Source organism: Carlito syrichta, unplaced genomic scaffold (genome assembly GCF_000164805.1).
Source record: "Carlito syrichta isolate Samal-C Ts95f unplaced genomic scaffold, Tarsius_syrichta-2.0.1 Scaffold307050, whole genome shotgun sequence".
In the NCBI taxonomy this organism is placed as follows: domain Eukaryota; kingdom Metazoa; phylum Chordata; class Mammalia; order Primates; family Tarsiidae; genus Carlito; species Carlito syrichta.
The window spans coordinates 136,913-157,891 of record NW_007251146.1 but is presented as its reverse complement, the minus strand read 5'-3'; the positions used below and the strand labels follow the sequence as shown (position 1 = coordinate 157,891).

Here is a 20,979-nt window from a genome sequence, read left to right as displayed (position 1 = left end):
GAGGGGGGGGGGTGCGCAGTACATCTAATGGAGATTAGTCCATTCTCAATATTCTCTCAAGTTCTAAGACGTCAAAGAGAAAGCTCCCGTTTGGTGCCGACAGGTCTCTAACACCTAATGCCTGGCAACCCCCTTTTGAACAATGGCATTGAACTTGGGGCTCCAAGCCCCAGACAGAGAAACTGTCTAGAACTTACTAATACTGTATTTGGTTTCCCCTGAATTTTTTCTGACCTCTGACTTCCCACTTATACCAGTGGCAATGACAGTGAGTTGTTATTTAAAATAAATTTGTCCTTTGGGAGGCTGAGGTGAGTGGATTGCCTGAGCCCACGGGTTTGAGACCCGCCTGGGGAACTTGGCGAGACCTCATCTCTACAATATATCAAAAAACCAGCCGGGCGTGGTAGCGCGCCTGTAGTTCCAGCTACTCGGAAGGCTGAGGTGGAAGGATTGCCGGAGCCCAGCAGGTCGAGGCTGCGGTGGCCGGGAGCGGCCACTGCACTCCAGTCTGGGCAACAGAGTGAGACTCCAACTCAAAAAAATAAATAAATAAAATAAATTTGTTTCAAAAAGTGAGGAGAAAGCCAGGCGCGGTGGCTCATGTCTATATCCCAGCACTTTGGGAGGCAGAAGCAAGAGGATTGCCTGAGTCCAAAGGTTCGAGATCAGCATGGGCAGCTTGGCAAAACCTCGTTTCTATAGTAAATCAAAAAATTAGCTGGGCATGGTAGCGTGCGCCTGTAGTTCCAGTTACTTGGAAGGCTGAGGTGGAAGGATCTCCTGAACACAGTGGGCCAAGGCTGTGGTGGCTGGGTGCCACTGCACTCCAGGCTGGGTGACAATGAGAGTCTAACTAACAATTTTTTTAAAATTAAAAAAAATGTTTTAAGTGAGATTTGAGAAAAAAAATATTTCTAGTAGTCCAGGTGGTGCTGGCTGTGAGAACCAACTGTGGAGGTGGCATTCAAGCGACCCAAGGGCGGGAACCCTAAGCCTTGACAAAGAGCCCAGTGAGTCCTTGCTCCTTCTAAGCACTCCAGACCAGTCCAGGGCTGCCCTGGGAATCCCACAGTTGTAAGCTGCCCAGCTCCATGGCTTCCCCTAGGGTTGTGCAGTGTACCACCTGCACCACAGTCGGGGCCTGGCGCCTGCATCCCCGGCCTGACGCTTCTGGACACTCATAACTCCTCATTCCCTGCCTCTGGACTCTGCTCCCCATCGTCTGACAGCTTATTGTGCACCAGCTTCATGTTCACCTACATCGGAGTTCGATGTCTGGAGAAACTGAGGCCCAGACGGGGTCACCAGCAGGTGAAGAGGCAGCACCAGTCTCATGATCACTGTCCCCGTCCTCCCCACCACACCAAGTCTGCCACTCCTGTGTCCTGCTGACGGTCACACTCCATTTCTTTCACCCTGAGGCAATTTTCGAACTTTGCTCCAAATGAACAAAGCACTCCAGGTGACTCTGTCACCCTCAGAGCTTTGTCCTGTCATTTCCTTATGGGCCTTATCTGAGCACCAGTGCCTCCCGGCCGTGGGAAAGGACAGGTTCACCAGGAACAGCAAAGTGCTCTGGAGACACCCAGGCAGGAGAGTCTTAAGCTCAGGGGAGGCTCCAGCTGGAAGGAGCACTACCTGACAAGGGAGGTGGGCCAGCTTCCTAGTGCTGGGAGCCCGCGGGCACCAGCCCACCCCCATGAGGCAGTCACACAGGTGGCCATAGGGCAGTCACACAGGTGCCAGCGGCACGGATGCCCGAGCCCACCTGCCAGACGCGTGGTCCAGTCCAGCCACTTCCCCGTGACCTGGGGAAGCAGCTTCACCACTCTGTGCCTCAGTTTCCCATCAGCTAAGCGCCCCCAGGGACTGCACAGAGGACTGCAGGAGCCTGTGTTTGTGCTAGCCATGTGTAAGCACCATATAGGTGATTATTAAATAAACTGGGGTAACAGGACAAATTATGTATAGAGACAAGACTTGTGAAGGTATCAGTCACATCCCAGGTCCACACAGGACACACCAGGTGCTGTGCCCAGGGCTTTGGACCGACCCACACATTCATTAATTCATTCATTTATATATTTGAGTCAGGGACTCACTCTGTGGCCTAGGATAGAATGCAGTGGCACCATCACGGCTCACCACAGCCTCAACCTTCTGGGCTCAGGTGATCCTTCCTCTTTAGCCTCCCAAGTAGCTGGGACTACAGGCATGAGCCACCATACCCAGCTAATTTTTGGATATTTTTGTAGAGACCTGGTCTCACTTGTTGCCCAGGCTGGTCTCAAGCTCCGGGGCTCAAGCAATCCTGCCTCTGCCTACCAGAGTGCTAGGATTACAGGCGTGAGCCACTGCCCCCAATCCTATCAGCACATTTACCCTTGTAAGATAGATTGTAAATGACCATATCCATTTTCCAGGGAAGGAAACTGAGGCGTGAACAAGGTATACCAGCCACTCGCTTGACGGTGCAACTGCCTCGTGAAATGACCCAGACTCACTCCCACCCAGCAGGCGGGCTCCAAGTCCGCATTTCAGGCGCCAAGCCACAATGTGAAGCTTCAAGCATCATCGTGTTACCCTAATCACTGCAGATACATGCAGCTGAGAACGCACACTGGCAGCCACAGGTGTGTTAGGACTGGCCGCATAGTAGGGTGCTGTGAAGATGGTTTTGCTGCCAGTATCTTACAGGGAAGCTTACAATAAATAGATATCAAGTCCAGACTCCTAGAAAAATCAGAAAGTCGGGCCTAGCTAGGTCTGCAAGTCCACACAACACCACGTGCCACTGAGACTCTACACTTTGCCACAGTCTCTCCCATTCCCTATTGCCTTTCACCTCATCTCTGCAAAGTTAAAAACCAGAGACCCCAACATCAACTCACTTACATAGAGGTGGGGGTGGGAACTGAACAGAGGTACCAAAAGCCCACAACTTCTAGAACATTTAGGATTTCCTCTGCATAAGGAGGTATCTGTGAGTCACTTCACCTGCTGTGCGCTGGGTCAGCACGGGGCTAGTTCAAGGGCACGCCATCCTCAGCTGTGTCTTCACACCACTGAGATGGTCACAGCCCTGTGCCCAGCCATGCAGCTGTCCCTGAAAGCATCGGTCAGCTGACCCTCAGCCCACAGTTCAGGATCTAGCCGGACCAGAGGCTCAAAGCCACGACCCAGGGTCTCTGGAAACTGGGTTCCTGAGAGCATGGCAGCTGCCCGGCACAGGGAGGCATGAGAACAGGCTCGAAGCCAGACACTGTGTGACGTGGGCAAGCCCCTGGACCTGTCAGCCTCAGTTTCCTCACCTGCCCCGGCTCACAGGGCCGCTGTGAACAGGAGCAGAGGCATCTTCATAGTTGCTTGTCTGGAACTTGCCTCCACCATCCGACAAAACTGCCCTGCAACATCCTCGACCAACATGTTTCTCCGCACGGCCCCGTTCCCTCCTCTGACCACAGGTCTCGGGGCCCCAACCCTTCTGTGCTGCGGCACATCTGATGTGCCCGGCTGCTTGCGGCCCACAGAACCGGCAGATGCTGGGAAGATGCCCTGGCATCCCTGTTCAGAATACGCGGCACTGCACCCTGACATCAGCTCCAGGGGTAGCGGCAGAGGGTGGGCGGAGTCCTCAACTGCCCAGACTACACACACAGGCCCCGCTGTCCGCCGTCGGCCAAAGCGTGGACAGGAAGTGGGGTGGAGCCCGCTCTGCCGCACTCAAGCTGTGTGACCCCGGAACGGGCATCGCTGTACCCGCCTAGAGGTGGTGGAAGTGGAGGCTGGGATGTGCTGAGAGGGCAGCGCCGGGCCTGGAGCGGGCCCGCCGCGCTGTTGCCTACGGTTGCGCCCCACTGAGCCCTCTGGATCTACCTGCCGGTCGGGTCCAAGGAACAGCCCAAAGTGGGGCCACTCGCCTGCTTCCAAACACACGGTGAGGAGGAGGAAACGGGCCCTCAACCCCACACCAGGCCCCACCGGTCCACACACCCTCATTCTGACTCTGTCTTCAACAGAGCCCAGAGCAGCCCGTACCTGAATGGTGCGTGTCGTAGGCTGTGTACCCCGTCACCAGCGACAAGCCTGTGGGAGGACCGGAAAAGCAAATCAGCCCCAGTCAGCTGGGTGCGTGGGGACCCACCCATGGCCCCTCTCTGAGCATCCCTGAAGGCACTGCTCCCGGCATGTGTCGGGGCTGCAGGAGCCACTCACTTCCACCCAATCGGGTGCTTTTCCCATCGGAGCCGTGACCCATTGTTTCACAAAAGCAGAAAGTCAGAGCGGCAGGCGGGGAGACTTCGTCTATACTGCAGGATTTCTGACCATGTGTCAGTGTGACCCTGGGAGGCTACATTTCCTTCCCACCCCAAGCACCTGTCCCCGAAATATCACCGGACCACGTGCCCAGCCGCCAGGGCTCATCGGTGGGGTCCGTGCACATTTCCCAAAGGCGTCCCTGTCACACAGAGAGGGGCCTTTCCCAGGGCTCCTAGCTCACCCTGCCACCCACAGCCCCGCAGTCTTTGAGGTCCGCAGGGTCAGCTGCCGCCTTTCACCTCCCACAGGGAACCTGGGGTTGGAGGGAGGTTGGGGGAGGATCCTAACTCGCCCATGGGCTGCGGGCAACTGCACCCAGGAGGGGTCACTTCAAGCAGCTGGGGAGTCCAGGTGAGTTCATCCGAAGCTAGTAGAAGGCTGAATGACCCGTGTCACCCTCGTGACTGAGGGACAGACTCTGGTTTCTTCATTTTACGGATGAGTAAACTGAAACTCAAACAAGGAACGCACCTTCCCAACGTGAGATTTAAATCCAGTGTTCTGATCCATCTCAAAATTCCTGGTCCCAGCTTTCCTCCCTCCAGATGCCCTGGGCTAGCTTTGGCTCTGAGAGGTCCCTAATGCCGTAACAGACTGGAGGACCAAAGGTGGTGCCCAAGGAGTGGGGCCAGCTTGGTCAAGAGCTGCATCTTCCCTGTCCCGGAGAAGCTCACCAGGCCCCCTCCAGGAGTGTGGACAGAGTGTGGACATCACCCATGGGACGAGCAGCTCACATCCCCCTGGGAAGCAGTGGAGGCAGGGCCCAGAGCACAGCTGGGCACTGCCCTCATCGTAAGCAGCCCAGGCCACGCTCTCTCAGGGCTCAGTTTAGCTTCAGCAGACGTGGGTCATAGTGACGCCAACTACCCTACCTCTACCCCGCCCCAGCTGGACAAGGCTGGCAGCGGACGTCATAGCCTTCAGACCTCACCTGGTGATGACCCCGCACCACCCTCACCTGCGCTGGGCTGCTGTGCCCACCAGTCTGGAAGGAGCTGACTCCGACAGGCCTCAGGCGGGGAGGGGCTCCTTTTGATCCCCATGTAATCATCCACAGGAGGCTGCAGGGTCAGGGCGAGAGAGGACAGTCAGCCATAGAGCCCCATGCGGGCTCCAGTGTTTTTGAAAATGAACAGCCTATGTGTAGCTAGCACCACAGTCACCTTCATTTCATGGGACCGAAGTCAGACTCCACTTGAGACTTCAAAGACCCCAGCCCACAACTACGCCAGGCTTCATGCTTGAGCCACGTAGCTGAACTCCTGGGCTCTTAGGAGGCCACCAGTGAGACTCCCAACCTCTTCCACAAAGTCGCTGTTGCAAACTGCATGTCCCATATTTTTCGCCTCTCCGATGCCCTGCAGACACGGGCAAGCTCTGAGACACCCACAAACGGTGACTCTGAGCAAAGCCTACCACGTTTTCCCGACTCTCAGTCAGGAGTGAGATGTTCAGTCTCTGACCCTTTTCCCTGCAGAGGTTGATTAATCCAAATGTGGCATGTTTCCAAGTCTGCTTTTCTTGTGACCCCGGTATGGCAATCTGATGATCTGACTCTCATGGCTGAGTCAGCAGAAAAGACCCTGCACGGAAACAGGACACTGGTGTGGGACACAAGGCTAGGAGACCACGCAGTCCGCTGCCAAAGACCACCCAGAAACTTGGCAGCTGCCCCGGCAGAAGAGACAGCAGCTTGGAGTGGGCTCTGTTCCGTCACTCCCTGACACTCAAGCTATCCCTAAGGCTCCCATGATCGCCATGTTACCATGAAGAATTGTTCCGGCCAGGCACAGTGGCTCAAGCCTAGAATCCCAAGACTTTGAGAAGCCAAGGCAAGAGGACTGCCTGAGCCCAGAGGTTTGAGACCAGCCTGGGAAACTTGGTGAGATCTCGACTCTACAATATATCAAAAAATTAGCCGGGCATGGTAGTGTGTGCCTGTAGTTCCAGCTCCTTGGAAGGCTGAGGCAGAAGGATTGCCAGAGCCCAGCAGGTCAAGGCTGTGGTGGCTGTGAGCGTATCACTACACTCCTCCAGTCTGGGTGACAGAGTAAGACGCTGATTCAAAAAAAAAAAAAAAAAAAAAGAATGGTTCTAGCACTCATAACACCTTTTGCAAGGGCTGCTCGAGACTGTTTTAGTTATGCAAATGTCCCACCTTGTGATATCCATAAAAAACACATCCAGGAGGCTAAACTCTGGGTAGCCAGATAGCTAAAATGGGTATGCAAAAAACCATATGTTTTTGTTGAAAGAGATCCCATGAGGCCCTTACTCCAAGCCTATGAACTCTGAGTTTGTGTACAATTCTAACAAGGCTGGCTGTGTGGTTTTCCAACTCACTTAGGAATAAAACCTGCATGTTAAAAAGTAAACAATACAGCCAGGCTCGGTGGCTCAGCCTGTCATCCCGCACCTTTGGGAAGCTGAGGTGAGCGGATTGCCTGAGCCCGCGGGTTCGAGACCCGCCTGGGCAGCGAGACCTCATCTCTACAATAAATCAAAAAATCAGCCGGGCGTGGTAGCACATGCCTGTAATTCCGGATACTGGGAAGGCTGAGGCGGAAGGATCACCGGAGCCCAGCAGGTCGAGGCTGCGGTGGCCGGGAGCGGCCACTGCACTCCAGACTGGGTGACAGAGTGAGATTCCAACTCAAAAAAAAAAAAAAGTAAACAATACAACAACCACGAGAGCTGGCAGTTATCTACACCATGAAGACAGTGAGGGAAGTTTATGTTTTGTCCACTCAAGCCTACCGGACAAGGCAAGGGGATTCGTGACACATTTTAAGACTGCCACCCAAAGAGGTTTAACACATGGAAAGTTCAGAGCTTGAAGCGACTTCGCTGGCCCAGGGTGGTGGCTCAGGCCCCACCCGAGGGACCAGAAGGGATCTGATGTGAGGGGCTGACCCATACCCAGAGGCCAGTGGGGAAGGAGGCCCAACCCGTCCTCACACAGGTGGAGGCGCTGGTCACCTTGGCAGGGCAAGGACACTGCTGCTCCCTGCCCGAAGACACGGGGCTCTCGCTGGCAGGGCCGGACCCCAAAGTGCTGCCTCTGCTTACCTCCTTGACCAGCTCGTCGACCTCAGAGCGCCCACATTCCATATCTATGACTTCGTTCATGCAGCCAGGAGTCACCACGCCTAGTTTGCCTACGGAAAAGCAGACAGACCCCGTGATGCGTGGCACTAAGGCATGGCAACATCAAAAAGGCCACAGACCACCCTTTGCACATGCTGAGTTTAAGGAGACGGACATTAATGAGTGTCCCCCTGGGAAAGGCATGGACCTTGCCTCCCGAGCTCAGTCATCGGATCAGCAAAGTCAAAAGAGAGAAGCTGGCAGTGGCGTGGCTGTTTCACAGAAGGATAAAGATAGCACTGGGTCTGCTCCTTCTGTTTACTGAGACCCCAAAATGACTCTATCAGACAGACTTCACAGCGGATGCTGACTAACACACAAAGGTCACATTCACAAGCTGCAGCATTTGAAGATGCTCAAAGCTCCCCTGGCAGCATGTGTTGGCAGGCTGGAGTCTTTTTTTTAAAGCCAGTTGGCAGGAAGTCTGTTTGGGGCCTTTCCGAGCATGCCTTGGTGCATCTGAGCACACAACTACATGCACACACACCACGGCAGAGAGACACACGGTGCCCGGCCCGTGCCCACCTCCATCACGAGCTGCCTGGAGGCGAACAGTGTTGCCACCACGGGCATTCCAGGCCGGCCTGGTCTCACCATCTCACGCCCCTTCCCTGGTCAGCAAGTCACCTTCCTAAGCTTCTCAATGGGAGATGCGTCAAAACTGAGATACACTTGTGGGGGACTCCTTGGTCCCAGCAAGCTGGAAGGTTTATCCATTGTTTCTTCCTAGTTGAATTCTGATTCCAGTCCAACAGATTCAAGCATCCACGTAAGAGCTGCTGATGGGGAAGTAGGGAGCAGGTGGGTGCCCCTGGGGAGGGCTGCTTGGGCACTATGCAAATGTGACGTGGCTTTGCCCCCTGAGGACACCCTGCTTCTTGTCTAACATTCCGCCTACAGGTGATGCTGGCTGCATCCCAGCTATAAACAAGTCAGGTTCACCTGCCGGTTCAAGCTTGACTGGTCCTGGGGGAGGGAGATCAACAGAAATGTTTCTATTTCTTCAAATCACAATTTACTTTTTGGTGACAAAAAAGCATCCAAAACTGGGAAATGTGACAGAAAGATGACGATGGCTTGCCCCTCCAGAGCTGCTGTGGATCACAGTAGTACCGGCTGCCCCGCCCCACTGAACAAGGCTGACAGGGTGAATGCCACAGCGAAAGGTAGGTGAGCTCTGTATCAACTCTTAATAAAAACAGCCACCGGGCACAATGGCTCATGCCTGTCATCCCAGCACTCTGGGAGGACAAGACGAGAGGACTGCCTGAGGGGTTCGAGACCAGCCTGGGCAACCTGGCGAGACCTCGTCTCTACAATAAATCAAAAAACTAGCCGGGCATGGTGGCACATGCCTGTAGTTCCAAGTACTTGGAAGGCTGAGGCAGAAGGATCACCTGAGCCCGGCAGGTCAAGGTTGCGGTGGCCGTGAGTGTGCCAGTGAACTCCAGCCTGGGCAACAGTGAGACTCTGACTCAAAATAAATAATAATAATAATAATAATAACAGCCATCATGGGAGCCTTAGGGGTATCTTGGCCGTCAGGGAGTGACGCTGATGAAGCAGTGCTATGTGGAGCTACCCCCAAAGATCATCTGATTCTCCAGGGAAGGGCAGCCCACTTCCTTACTCGCTATCATCAACTAGGGTTTAGGCTCCGTTGAGTTGGGGGCTGACCTGCAGGTGATGAAGCTACCCACGCCCCAAACAACAGCTGCGCGGTCCAGTCGGACGGTCGCCGGCCTGGCTCCACGCTGTCTCTCACTGACCAACCACACCAGTGTCCCATTCTCTGCCCGACAATCCTCATCATCATCCTGGTTCCCTCATCAATGAGTTCAGAGGTTCGCCATACATTTTAACTTCTTAAATAGTTTCATATCAACATTCTCAAAAGTGCAAAGCTGGAATTTCTGCACAGGCCCAAGAAGTTTCCAGGCCGTCTGTTTTTTGAAGGCATTACTGAACGATTCTTAAGCATCTAAGGAGAAAATCAGGATGTGCCAGTGTTCTAATTGCTACAGTGAATGGCTACGAAGATCACTGTTAAGAGAACGTCTCGAGACAGTGCTGTGATGAGATTTTCTCTGGAGTCAGCCATGATTCATGGCAGCTGCACGGCACAGCTTCAGGGAGGATTCTGAGGCCAGAACCGAGCTTGGGACATCTTGATTGATTACTGATGTCTTGCCAGAGCATGGGTATAAGGAAGGGGGCATGGGGCGGGTCTCTGCTCACCCTGCTTCGGTCCCATCACAAATGCTTTCTTGGGATTTGAGAGCCAGAGGCGGGGGTCAACAGACACTTCTCTACTCCTTCGAATCACAATTTACTTTTTGATGACGAGTAAGTATCCCAAACTGGGAAATGCGACAGAAAGATGAAAACGGCCTGCCCCTCCAGAGCCTCCCCAGAGTGCTCTGTGGAAATGCCCCGAGGTCATCTGATTCTCAAGGGAAGGGCAGCTCGCTTCCTAACTAGTTATCATCAACTAGGGTTCAGGCTCCCTGGAGTTGGGGCTGACCTGCAGATGAGAAAGCCACCAACGGCCCCAAACAACGGCTGCATTGTCCAGTCAGACAGTCGATGAGAACCGGAAGAGCCCTCAGGCATGATCCCAGCCCAGAGTTCCCAAACAAGCATCAGGATCTAACACCATGGGCGCCTTCTGCAACTCTGTTTGAGAACTTGACCCTGACTCTTAGCCTATCCCTCCCCATCTACCGTACCATCTCCTAGCCTCCTCTGCCAGCTGCTGGAAGAAGAACAGGCTTCCTCGTCAGAAACTGTTGCAGGGTCCTTGTTCCTGTCCAGGGGCATTACTGAGCCCAAGGGCTCTCAAACTTAACGCATATACTAAAGTCCAGGATCTGGCAGTAAGTGAGCACTGTTACTGGGCTGCGGCCAACCTCCTCCCCCTCCCCTCATCCCCACGCCACGCCCTCCACCACTGCACCACAGGGACAGCAGCTGGTGTATGCGGTCAGCAGAAGGAGATCCCAGCATCTGCTTGCACAAAGGAGAGAACTGTCTCGTTCAACTATAACCACGTGCCCCAGACCCTGTGTCTGCCCCAGACCCACGCTCCCTGCAGCAAGGACTGCAGACCAGGGCCACTCTTGGGAGGTTTGGTGCCCACCAGGGATATTTACATTTTTGCTCTTCCTCGGGGACGATTCGGTACACTTTGTATGGCTCGGAAATGTCCAGCTGGGACCGGTCTGTCACTTCCTCAAAATCAGGGCTCTTGTTCAAAGCACAGCGTAACCTCGTCTTCCAAGTGGCTGGTTCAGCTTTGTCCCCTTCTTTAAACTTCCCTTTAAAAACTGCCCAGGCCTGAAGAATGAAACAGAAGCACAGTAAATACAAAGCCGGACCCAATCACAAATGTCCATCACTGGGTTGAGAACCCAGCCATCCTTGCCCTCCCATGAGTCTTCGTGGGCCATCAGCTCTGGTTCAGTTTCAGGACTCCAAGAAACACCCATCTGGCCCTGCTCTCTGCCAGATGTGAAAAGACCCAGGCTGGGGAAGGGACCCCACCAAGTTCACCCAGCTGAGCCAGAATTCGAACCCAGGCCCCAGGATCCTCCCGGGCACATCCCTAGCATGTGCCTTTTAGCAAAGTCCTTCCCTGGACCACGGAGCCCAAAGACTCCTGAGGTTAAGCAGCACAAAGAGGAAGTTGCCCATGGTTTCACTAGAATGTTCAAAACAAAGAACAAGTTGTTGCTTTTTCAAATCAACCTCTGAAATTTAGCATGAAAAGGGAACATTTGCAAAAAGCCTGAATGTGGTCATCCATCCCTTGCTACTTTTAATAGATACTTTGTTTTGCATTTATTCTCAACTTTTCTCTACAAGGTGCTATTTAAAAAGCAATGAAATGTTTTCCATTTATTGTCTTTTTTACAGCTCTGTTTTCTGACCTCTGCAAACCTTAGGATCCGAACTAGGACTACAAATTCAAAGCTGAGATCTTAAGATCAAAATGTAGAATGTGGCAGGCTTTAAAACACAAGACATGAGAAAGGGCATATTTTAAGATTTCAGAACTGGAACACGGACACACCTCCTTAGCCACCATCAGGTGAGAATTACCTTTGCTTTTACGCAAAACTAGTCAGGGTCCTCCAGCCTAAAATACTATGAGATCCATAGGGTATTTTCAATTCCTTCCAGGAAAATGCATTTCCAAGAGGCAAGTTGTTTTCCCAAAGTGGCCCAGCCCAGGACTCAATGCCAGCTGTGCCCACTTCCAACCCAACGGACTTCCTGCCACAGCAAGGGCTCTCAAGCTTAATGCATATACTAATCTCCCAGGAGGCTTGTCAAGATGCAGATTCCTGGACCTTGCCCCTCAAGATCCTCACTGGGCCGGGCTCGGTGGCTCACCCTGTAATCCCGCGCTTTGGGAGGCTGAGGTGAGTGGATTGCCTGAGCCTGCGGGTTCAAGACCCGCCTGGGCAAGTTGGCGAGACTTCATCCCTACAATAAATCAAAAAATTAGCTGGGTGTGGTAGCCCACGCCTGTAGTTCCAGCTACTTGGAAGACTGAGGTGGAAGGATCACCGGAGCCCAGCAGGTTGAGGCCCGGCCACCGCACTCCAGTCTGGGCGACAGAGCAAGACTCCGACTCAAAAAAAAAAAAAAAAAGATCCTCACTGGGGAGGTGGTGCAGGGAACCTGTGTCTTTAGCCAGCATCCAGGGCACCTGATTTAGTTGGCCAGGAGAACACACTTCCAGAAACTCCGTAATGACCCCATGAGACACAGCTCCTTGAAAGTCTCCCTGGCGTTTTTTCCCTATCAAACAGGACAAGGTTTATAGTTCAAGGTCAGTGCTTTCTACTCTGTTGGTGCAAAATGTTGCAACTATACCAGAGATAAAGAAACTGGAAGAACATTCCTATCACTGAGCATGAGCCAGAGCCTCCCTTTTCCAACATAGACGTAAAACTGCCCTCTAGAAATATTTTTTAAAGTAAACAGTCTTGGCCGGGCTCGGTGGCTCAGCCTGTAATCCCGCGCTTTGGGAGGCTGAGATGAGTGGATTGCCTGAGCCCGCGGGTTCGAGACCCGCCTGGCCAACTTGGCAAGACCTCATCTCTACAATAAAAATCAAAAAATTAGCCGGGTGTGGTAGCGCACACCTGTAGTTCCAGCTACTTGGGAGGCCGAGGCGGAAGGATCGCCGGACCCCAGCAGGTCAAGGCTGCGGTGACCGGGAGCGGCCATTGCACTCCAGTCTGGGTGACAGAGTGAGACTCCAACTCAAAAAAAAGTAAACAGTCTTCAACTCTTTTCTTTATTAACTGCATCGCTGACCATGCATTGGTTTGGGTGTTGTTGTTATTGAGTTTTAAAATATATATAAGAGCAAACTATGTACTAAATGAACAGCAATTTCAGACCAGGTATGGTGGTCTGTAATTCCAGCACTTTGGGAGGCCGAGGCGAGAGGAGTGTCTAAGCCCAGGGGTTCAAGACCAGCCTAGGCAACTTGGTGAGACCTTGTCTCTGCAATAAATCAAAACATTAGTCAGGTGTGGTAGCATGTACCTGTAGTCCCAGCCACTCAGGAGGCTGAGGCAGAAGGATCACCTGAACCCAGCAGGTTAAGGCTGTGGTAGCTGTGAGTGTGCCCCTGCACTCCAGCCTGGGTGACAGTGCGACACTGACTCAAAAAAAAAAAAAATGAACAATAATTTCAATTTGTATTTCTTTAAGTCAGGGCTTCTCCACCTTGCACAACTGACATGTCAGATGGGATGACCTTTGCAGCAGGGGCCATCCTGTGCACAGTGGGATGTCTGGCAGTATCCCTGGCCTCAACCCACAAGATGCCAGGAGCATCACCATTTGAGAACCACTAACTAACTTGTGTTCCAAGTGGACCTTGAGATGCATGGATTTCAAGGCATGGCAGAGGCAATGTCACGGCCAGCTGGTACACATCCGGAACGCCAGCACTCCCAGGTGAAGCCACATTCGTTCATTCAAAGCTCACACTCACCTGGGAGCAGGGCCAGGCCACACCACCCACCAAAACAGCTGGGAAGCGGCCAGGGCTGTCAGCAGTTCCCTGGCCATAGCCTGCCCTGTGTCTGGGATGCAGCAGGTATTGGGGCCTCTCCAGGCCTCTGGCCAGCTCTAAAGGGCCAACTTAGGACAGGTACAGTGGTTGATGCCTGTAATCCCAGCACCTTGGAAGGTCAAATCGTTTGAGGCCAGGAGTTTAAGACCAGCCTGGGCAACATAGTGGGATCTCATCTCCACAAAAATTTTTTTTAAAAATTAGCCAAGTGTGGTGGCACATGCCCGTAATCCTAGCTACTCAGGAGGCTGAGGTGGGAGGATCACCGGAGCTGAATAGGTCGAGGCTGTAGTGAGCCGTGATCGTGCCACTGCACTCCAGCCTGGGCAACAGAGTGAGGCCCCAACTCAAATAAATAAATAAATAATAAAAAGCCAACTTAGCTGGATGATCCCTCAAGATCCTTCTCCATCTAGAGCTAAAAGTACACAGAAGACAGTGAATTGGAGGCACACCAACGATGGCCACCATGGCCCAATCAGCCTCCTCTGAATCTCCTCCGGACACACAGCTTGGGCAGCCAGCGTCACTCTCGGAGCAGGAAGCCTTCCTCATTTAACATCTGTGTTGCGTTTTTAAAATTAAATGCTGGTTTTTTCCCCCTTCCAGACCTGCTGAATTTTGAAATACCTGTGCTCTAAGTAAGCTTTAACTCACTCAGGCCTATCACAATACCTGTCGGTGAGCAGCCAATAAACAATAATCTCACTTAACTGGATAAGCCCCATCTCTATGAAAAAGAGAAAAATACTTTTAAAAAATAAATAAATATGAGTGGATTTCAGGGTCCCATCAGTGGACTCAGGATTGGATCAAAGTGAGCCAAAGGTATTTTTCACCCCCCCCCCCATTCAGGGTCTGCACCACCAAGCTGGCCTCAGGAGGAAGCCTGCAGACAAGGACCGAGGGTCCGGTTTAAGCAGCCTCTCTGATGACCCACCTATCAACACAGGGAAACAAAGCTCTACTTTTTCTTTTTTTTTTTTTTTTTTTTCATTAATCAGTAGTTTTTATTATGGTTTTGTGGGGTACAGTTAAGGGTAGGTGTACAATGACGTTTCATTCAGGCACCCTGTAGATAAGAAGTGTTTTCCCATCCCCCGACAGATATTTGCTACTGTTAATCCCATCCCCCTCCCCCCCATAGTTTCCCAGTACCATCCGTCATTTTCTCATAGTATTGCATTGGATGTTCAAGGTCCATTATATGAGTGAGAACATGTGATATTCGGATTTTTGTTTTTGTGAGAGGTCACTCAGTATTATAGACTCTAGTTCCATCCTTAACTCCTAGATTTTTGAAAGGTTTTCTTTGAAAGCTAGAAAGAAACAGATCTCTGCTTAACCAGAAAACCCCGAAGGAGGCCCTATCTAACCAGAATCTCATTGTTGGCTTCTTCAGGGTCAAAGCGACATCCCAGAGATGGACCTCCCAGAACAGACGGGAGCAGGCACAGCTCAGGAAGCCCGCGTCGGGCTCTTGCTGATGCAGTGTCACGCTCCCGCCCGCCTCTCCCTCCGACCTCCCTCCCTGCTGAGATTGTAGACTCATTTCAGATTGCCACATTGAGCGACTACGTAACCAACGGAAACGTCGGACGCTGTTGAAACGGCCATGAAGAGCATTGCATAAGACGTATATAAATCTGGGGCTTTATGGCATGACCCCCAGAGCGCAAGCTGAGCAGGGGACAGGGTTGGGGAGAAGCCTGCGTCCCATCCGCAAGCCACACGCCTGGGCTGCACACCCCTGCCGGCCTCTTGAAGACGTCTGACTGGTGTTCAGCCTGCAACCGTGCCCCCAGCACCCAACGCTCGGGTTAAACCTGCTGATCCCGGCTGTGGTCAGTTCACAGCAGGGTTCTCGAGGGGGAGGGGGAGGTGCATCTGGCCATGTCCGAGACATTTTTGTTGTCACGCTAAGGGAAGGGCTGCTGCTGGCACCTAGTGGGTAGAGGCCAGGGGTGCCACTAAAATCCTACAAGGCACAGGGCACTCCCCTAAAAACAATCATTGGCCTCCACAACAGCAGTGCCATGGCTGAGGAGCCCTGGCTTCTAGGCTCATCTGGGATCCAAAATTCACAACTGACGGGGAGGGACTTGGGCACTGTGTAAATTGGCGGTAGCGTCCCCAAGAGCAGTTCACCATGACACCAAAGGCAAAAAGGCTCCTCAGGTATACAAGAGAGAAATGCATCACAACTGAGGGCGAAGAAGAAGGTCCCGGCCTGGCAAAACCCAGTGGCGCCCGGTCTTCTGCCTGGGGTTCTGGGTCTGAAAGCATCTGGAGGACACGTGGGCACCCCAGGACCCCTCCAAGGTGGGTGCAAAGCATTCCCATGTGCCCATTTTTCCTGGCATGGGCATTAACGGGCAGCAGATTCTCAAGAGACCTGCGACCCGAATTACAGATTTCAGGGAGTTACTAAAATGCAAAGCGCCTCTGCAAACATCAGTTGGGTAGCCTCCAGGGGCTGGAACACATCTTAAGCCAATCTTGACCTGCTCGCGTTCACGCTCTGGGATCAAAGTGTGATCTTGCGTCCTTTTTGTTCTCTGGTGTGAGGAGGCAGTCATCTGTGACTGGACATCCAGCATGGCCACGGGGTCCTGCAGCCTCAGTATCCCCCTTGTTCACTGTCTCGGGTCTCATTCTGATCCTCTGCGACTCAGCCCAACCCCTACCCATCTCTCAAACTCACTCGCCCCTCCCCACCCCAGCCCCCAAATGCCCACAGAATAAGCACACATGGCAGTGGCTGGCAACCTGGGCTGAGTCAGATCATGCGGTGCACATGTTTGCAAACATGGAAGTCTGCGCTGAGCTCGACCCAGGGCTCCAAATCTCCCAGGGTTGAAACTGGACATCTGGAGCCTTAGAGATGCCCACAGGGAACTCAGTGACACAGCTGGTCTGCAGAGCTATGCTGCCCCAGCTCCTGGTTCCTTTACCTGAATTGAGCTATGACGGCAAGAATTCTGTTTACCAGCAGCCCTGGGGTCAGAACCATGGGCTCAGGGTTGGGCCACCTGCGTCTGAACGCTGGCGCCATCGTGCAAGAAGGAGAGACATCGGACACACCACTTCTCTGTGCGCCTCCAGAGAACGAGGATGAGAGCAGCCTCCCCAGAGAGGGCTGCGTGAGAGAAAAGGAAAGTAACCATGGGGCCAGGCACGGTCCAGAACGAGCCCTCGGTCCATCATCCTGCCATGGTGCAGAGGGCAGGACTGAAGCACGTGTCTCTTTGCGCCTGGGATACTTGTCACTCTCAAGGGAGGGAAGACCATTTCAGACATCTGCTGCAGGGTCAGGACCCCTACACAACCCGCCCCAGAGGGAACAGCAGATGGCATCACCCTCTCCTGAGGGGCCTCCAATGCCAAACAGAAGAAACCTCCCCGGTATACCGCGACACCTCTGACGGCAGCTTGGGGAATCTTAGTGGGAGGGTCCCCAAGAAGTCTCTTCTCCCCCTTGACCAGTTAGTCTCATGAAAAGAAAAACAGCAGAGCAGGTAAGCAACACAAGTGCCAGCAATACAGCCAATCTCAACAGTGACTGCATAGTGTAACATGTAAAAGCAGCTTGTGCACACTTTTTTTTTGAGTCAGGATCTCACTGTGTTGCCCTGGTTAGAGTGCAATGGCATGGTTCCAGCTCACGGCAGTCTCAACCTCCCGGGTTCAGGTGATCCTTCCACCTCAGCCTCCTGAGTAGCTGGGACTACAGGCAAGTGCTCCCACGCCTGACTAAGTTTTTTATTTGGAGAGGTCTCACTATGTTGCTCAGGGTAGTCTGAATTTCTAGGCTCAAGCGATCCTGCCACCTTGGCCTCCCAAAGTGTTGAGGTGACAGGCGTGAGTCACCATGCCCAGCTAAGGTACATTTTTGAGAAATATTCTGTACTTGTCTTTTAAAATCCAGATTAATCGGAGAGACGTCACTCAACTCAACACCCCAGTCCACGAGGGAAAACAGAAACTGAACTCACGCTGGGAGGACCCGGGGTCTTTACCTTGAAGATGGAGGCGTCCACTTCTTGGTTATAATCTTGCTTTCCAGCATGTTTCCACGGGATCCGGAACAAGCTCTTCTCATCGTTCTCCCAGATCAGGCCTGGGTACATGTTACTGTCGATCTGTTCAATGAGCCACTGTCGAAGCCGACGCCCGCCATTCCGGTCGCACATCCTTGGAAAGACATAAACGCACTCTGTGACTCGCGGATGGCATCTCATTCTGCACAGCAGCCCAAGAATTGCTAACAGGAAACTCGGGGGTTCACAGCAAAGGTGCCGGCCTAGGGGACTCTGGGCCACTTGCCCTGAGAAGGCCTCGCTGGCCTCCGTGACCTCAAAGCCCTGAATGAAAACTGAAAGCTCTATGGGAAGCCCACAGCCACCGGCCGGTCCCTCTGGGCCCCTCCTCCGGATCTGCCTGTGCCCTTCCAGCTCTCATGCGGCGTTTCCTTCCAGGAAGACTCAGCCACGTTGAACAGTCCCTTTTTTTTTTTTAACAACATCAAGCCCCTTTACTGAGCAGCCCGTTATTCTAAGAACCAATTCGGGTACCAACTGCCCAGTCTGACCCATATTCCGTGACAGAAACAGCACCTGTGCCGCCTGATAAAGAGGAAGCTCTCCAAGCCACCTCTTCCAGGTGGTTCCTTCACAGCTGGTTTTGTGATAAGAGCATGAGTCTGGGCGGGGACGTAGCCAGGGTCCCATCGAGTCCTGCCGCCTCTTGGCTGGGGGGACCCTGGATCATCGCTTAACCTTGGAGAATCCGCTACCCTAACCCACCTGACACTCAAAGGTAACTGCAGGTACTTGACAGAATCTAGAGAAAATTCAAATGATGCCCAAGAAGCACCTGAGACAGGGCCTGAACGATGTCACACGACACTATTATTAACCAAAGCTTCCTCCTCGGGAACTCTTAGGACCAAACGAGATACTGGGACACGAGTAAAGGGATATACTGAGCTACAGGACAGAGCCAAGTTCAATGGGCTCGGTCTTCCAGAAGACGCCGCAATCTAGGGCTCTAGCCATCCAGGGCACCCACAGACATCCTTTGGAAGGACACTCCTGCCAGAGCAGATGGCTTTCCCAAAAGCACAGAGAAAGAGAGCGAGAACCATCAGGCCATATTGACTTCCAGTCAACATTTACAAGAACAGTACTGGAAATCCCCCAGACAGCTGGACAGACGCCCACCCAAAAAAAAAAAAAATAGCACTTCTATTCTCCTGAAAATGTGACCTCTTCGGGTAAACAAGTTTGAAGCAATCAGCGATGATAAGACATAATGTCCCCAAGAACATGATCACATTCAGAGCCGTGATGGTCCATAAGGCAAAATACCGGTCAGCAGCCTTGACAGGAATGTGCATTTTAGAAACTCCGGCTGCCATGCAGGAGCTGTGGGTGGGAAAGGGGGCTGGGTCCCAGGAAGAGGTGAGGTTCCCTCCCATGCCAATTTTAACTCCTCCATCCAATAAGTCCAGTCAACTGTTTGTGGATTTAAAAAGGAATGAAGCAGGTGAAATAAGAATTAAGACTTCGATCTGGAAGCTTTGGACTCTGGCAATGGCTTCTCTCTGATAAACCTGGGAAGCTACCAAAGCCCTCTCTGAGGCTCTCTCGCCTGTAAAGTGAGGTGATAGATCGCAAGAGACCCGGAATTCACAAACAGATTTGGGAAGGCCTACCTGGTGAAAGAGACGAGACCCCACCCCCACCACTTCCCAGAAGAAGAATGAGCAGGGTGTGAGCTCCTGGGGAGAAAATGGGAGAGCACTCCTCCCAGTCTGAGGAATGAGCTGCGTGGATAGGGGCAGAGCCCAACAGAGGGGCCGAGTCTGAGAACGGTTAATCGGGAGTTCCCCCTCATCCCACTGCAACAAGGTTCTCAGAGTCCACGATCCCTGAGCCTCCTGAAATCAAACGCAAAATTCTGTTAGTAAAGGCATTTTCCTAGAAGGAGAGTAATCACTTTCACGTCAGAATTCCTAATAGGCTCATAATAGGCTCCAAACTGTTAAGGACAAAATGTGATTTATAGGAAAAAGTTGGGGGGGGAAGAAAAGCAAGTGATTGAGAGAATCTGAGAGCTGGAAAACACTTGAAAAATCATCTAACCAGCCCCCTCTTAATTCAAGAGAGGAAAAACTGAGGCCCCGAAAGGTGCAGCAAGTACCAACACACCCAGCATGTGTCGGAACACAAGCAGGCCAGGGGCAGCTCGTTTTACTCCACAGAGAAAAGCCCTGGTCCCCTTACAGGACCTCAGCACATGGGTAGCCCCACCTGAGCCTCCTTGTGACTCCCCCCAAGGTTCTAAGTGACATCAAAAGCCTAAGACTTCTTACAATTATGAACCACCATGATTTATTAAACACTAACAAATTAATTCCACCAAGCGCTCAGCCAGGAAAAATTAACAAGCTCGGTCACATGTTTATAACTTCCTCTTCCTTGATTCTGAAGTAATAATTCTCTCTGTTGACCAAGTCCTATCTGGAGCTAAATCTACATCCCTACAGATGCATCCAGGGCCCAGCCTTCCCTGGCAGGCTACCCAACCCGAATCCCAGGACACACCTGAGCTGGTGTACAACAGAACTCACCTTCTCCCCACCCTCTAGGGCCCCACGCATCTGCTCTGCCTCTGCACACCCTCATCACCACTAGACCAAAAAGCACCCATGCCGTCTCCCTCCCTGGCGCCTACCTTTCTCCTCAAGTGACTGAATCACTCCCAAATCTCTTCGCAAAGGCACCTGTCATAATCCAAAAGGACAAGCTTAGAAGCGTCATTCACCGCTAGCTCTTAACCTTGGCTTAAAAAGAAAGTGGGGGACTATTTAAAATTCTAGAAAACTCGGGCTCTAGTCTCCATTCGCAAAGCCCTTCACAGCCCTGGGTAAGAAATACATCTCACTCTGGAAAGCCCATCCTGGGCCTCGGGGCTCATGTGACAGACAATGCTTTTGTGAGCCGTGACCCCTCCGCGGACTTTCTTGCCCGGGGCAACCGGGCTGTGCTGGAGGCAAAGCGCCCGACTCAGAGACCCTGACTGTCATTCATTCGAATGCAAGCGCCAGTCTCACCTCCTCGCAGTCTAACCCTGCAACGCCTCTGAGGATGGGAGGGGGCTTCACAATGAGAACGCTCCCAGCAATCCTCCACGTGGCGGGTGGCCCGGGACAGGTCTTGTAATCACGGGGGTCGCCACGTCCCTTCCTTACGAGCCACTCTGGGGTGTGCCGCGTAAGCCAGACTTCAGGACAGTGAGCTTGCTGAACGCCTCGACCGCCCGCTGGGAACGGGCCAACGGTCCCCAACGACTTGGCCTTCGGCTTGGACCCGGGTGGGTAGGGAAGGAGACGCTGGGGAGGGTGGGGG

The 20,979-nt window shown here is 52.8% G+C and overlaps 1 protein-coding gene across 1 annotated transcript in view; it reads right to left on the bottom strand.

Moving 5' to 3' along the window:
- Nucleotides 1-17,929, bottom strand: part of IRF8 (interferon regulatory factor 8) — a 22,836-nt gene extending 4,907 nt beyond the window's left edge. Inside the window, exons 1-6 of the mRNA XM_008063808.2 lie at nt 17,890-17,929; nt 17,587-17,761; nt 10,623-10,806; nt 7,393-7,481; nt 5,282-5,384; nt 4,042-4,089 (exon numbers count right to left, since the gene is read on the bottom strand). Coding sequence (XP_008061999.1) covers nt 4,042-4,089; nt 5,282-5,384; nt 7,393-7,481; nt 10,623-10,806; nt 17,587-17,760 — 598 coding nt within the window. The 5' untranslated portion in view covers nt 17,761; nt 17,890-17,929. The remainder of the gene's footprint in view (nt 1-4,041; nt 4,090-5,281; nt 5,385-7,392; nt 7,482-10,622; nt 10,807-17,586; nt 17,762-17,889) is intronic.
- Nucleotides 17,930-20,979: the final 3,050 nt, after the last annotated feature.